Below are 2,089 nucleotides of genomic sequence, written 5' to 3'. Positions count from 1 at the left end.
TAGATGTAGACAGAGCTGAAAAAAAAAACATCATCTGCAGTGTGATGCAGTCAGAATGCCATGAATCATAAAAACAGAGAAAATGAAACTTGTCCGTCTTCCATTATTTATTTTACAAAAACGGAAAAATCCTAAAACCAACACGGTGCCAGCAGCTGCTACAGATACTGGGGGAATAATGTGGCTCTACGTACTTCAGATACTATACGTTTACTACCTATGTTTTGCTTTCACTCATCCTATCATCATGTCATCGTCTCCTCTCTGCAGCTCAGCGGAAAACTCTCTGGATTTCTGTCACTTAACTGTTGCTCACAGCCAAGTCATTAACGGCTTCTCGGTCGCACGTAGGAGCGCAGGATCTTTTGTTTTGACACAATCTGTTTAGCGCAAATCGTTTTATTATTTTTGGCAACTCTTTAAACGACACATGGAGATAAAACATCTAGATTTCGATTTGGTCTCGGGAAAAAAAAAAATCACAGATTAGCAGTTCAAAGACCATCGCGAGGCTGAAAATCCAACATTTCTTTCTGTTTTTACAGTTTCAGGCTCTGATAAATGGTGTAATTTCGCCAGTTTTTCAAAGACAGCATGCTCAAACCTGCCAGAAGGGCTTTTGGGTTTCGGAGCATTAATGTGTTTGAAAGACGCAATTTCATCTTTAATGCAAACTCAGTAAGTTATTCTGTGAGAGCTCAGTTAGCTTCACATTCTGCCCTCCTCTCCTGCTTTTTTTTAATTTTTTTTTTATTAAATATTCCCCACCAGTGACTTAACTCCTACCGTTCCTCCTTCGTCTGTGCCGGAGGAGGAATATTTGCAAAGACTGTTGGTGTGGAAATGTACTAGAGCAGCCGCATGCTGTGGGCTTCAGAGTGAAAGCACAGTAGCGCACATTGTGTCCTCCTCCTCTCCAGCCAACTGCCTCACAGAGACTCTCAGAGGCGTGAGCGCTGCCACGGGCCTGGTTGGTTTTGGACAGACATTACTGCCTGGTTTTGAGGTTGTTTTTTTGTTTTTTTTTTTCTCCCCGTAGCGGCTCTCTTCTCATGCCAGCAAACACATTCAGATGTGCCATTGTACGCTTGCCATTTCGTATATATATGCGTGTTTGTGTGTTGTAGGTGTGCGTCACAGCGTGCGCGGCCCTCTCTGTGAAAACATGGCCGCACCCAGAGCGAGGATCAGCGGCTATTTACAAGCTGAAAGGCTCTTGCGATATGTCACCGCCGCACGCCACAATGCATTCTGACCAGCTTGGAGCCCAGAAGCGTGGCCAGCACAAACAATTAAAGGCATGCCCACTGTGATCTTAGCTGTATTCTTTCATTATGGATCAGCAGCAGCAGGGGCCCTAATTAGCTGTGTTGGCTTGCTGAGGAAATGAATGGGCACTGATTCGACCACAGGGCCAAAGCAGGAGCCCCGGGGGTTCAGATGAGCTGGCTTCTCAGAGTCGGTATTGGCAGGGAATCCCTCTTTCTCATTTTCTGTCTGCTCGTAGTCATTAGTTCTCATCTGTTTGCTCACTTTGCCCGTCAGAACTCGCCTTCTGATTGACCCTCCCTGTTGCTTCAGGACCATAATATCTTGTTTTGCCCAATTATTCTTCATTTGCGTCGCTGTCACAACAAAGAAGACTATCTGGAATCTTGCGGCGTCCTTTTCAATTGATTATTCTGTTTTCTGAGTTTAAAATGTGTTGACAAGGTCCACCGGCTAACTGGGACTGTAATCCTGCTTCTGCATCTTCCAATACAGTCGCTGTCAGCGCCGGATAATCGCGAGCTTGATGTTTTTGGCTCACGGTCGGAGAAGAATTTAAAAAAAAACTGTGCTTCACGATTTCTCCCGCTGCCTTTATGCTCTCCAGCTCTCTCCTCCTCCTTTCTCGTCCACTCTCTGACCTGTGACCTCTGTCTCCTGTCCTGTGTGTTGCAGCTGGGTACAGAATGGACCGCTCCGGGCGAGTTCAGCAAGTTCAGGTCCCAGTCCTCCAAGTCTGTGCAGTAAGTACCTGTGACGACCACACACTTATCTTAGCGGCACATTTATTTCACTCTCACACCAACAGAGGGCACGACTA

At 46.0% G+C, this 2,089-nt stretch overlaps 1 protein-coding gene across 1 annotated transcript in view; it reads left to right on the top strand.

The window, feature by feature from the left end:
• Positions 1-2,089, top strand: part of b4galnt4a (beta-1,4-N-acetyl-galactosaminyl transferase 4a) — a 155,013-nt gene that overhangs the window by 112,569 nt on the left and 40,355 nt on the right. Inside the window, exon 7 of the mRNA XM_008296912.1 lies at positions 1,945-2,012. Within this exon, the coding sequence (XP_008295134.1) occupies positions 1,945-2,012 (68 nt within the window). The remainder of the gene's footprint in view (positions 1-1,944; positions 2,013-2,089) is intronic.

This window comes from Stegastes partitus, unplaced genomic scaffold (genome assembly GCF_000690725.1).
Source record: "Stegastes partitus isolate 25-593 unplaced genomic scaffold, Stegastes_partitus-1.0.2 Scaffold1165, whole genome shotgun sequence".
Taxonomy (NCBI): Eukaryota; Metazoa; Chordata; class Actinopteri; family Pomacentridae; genus Stegastes; species Stegastes partitus.
This window is presented reverse-complemented; position numbering and strand designations above follow the sequence as displayed.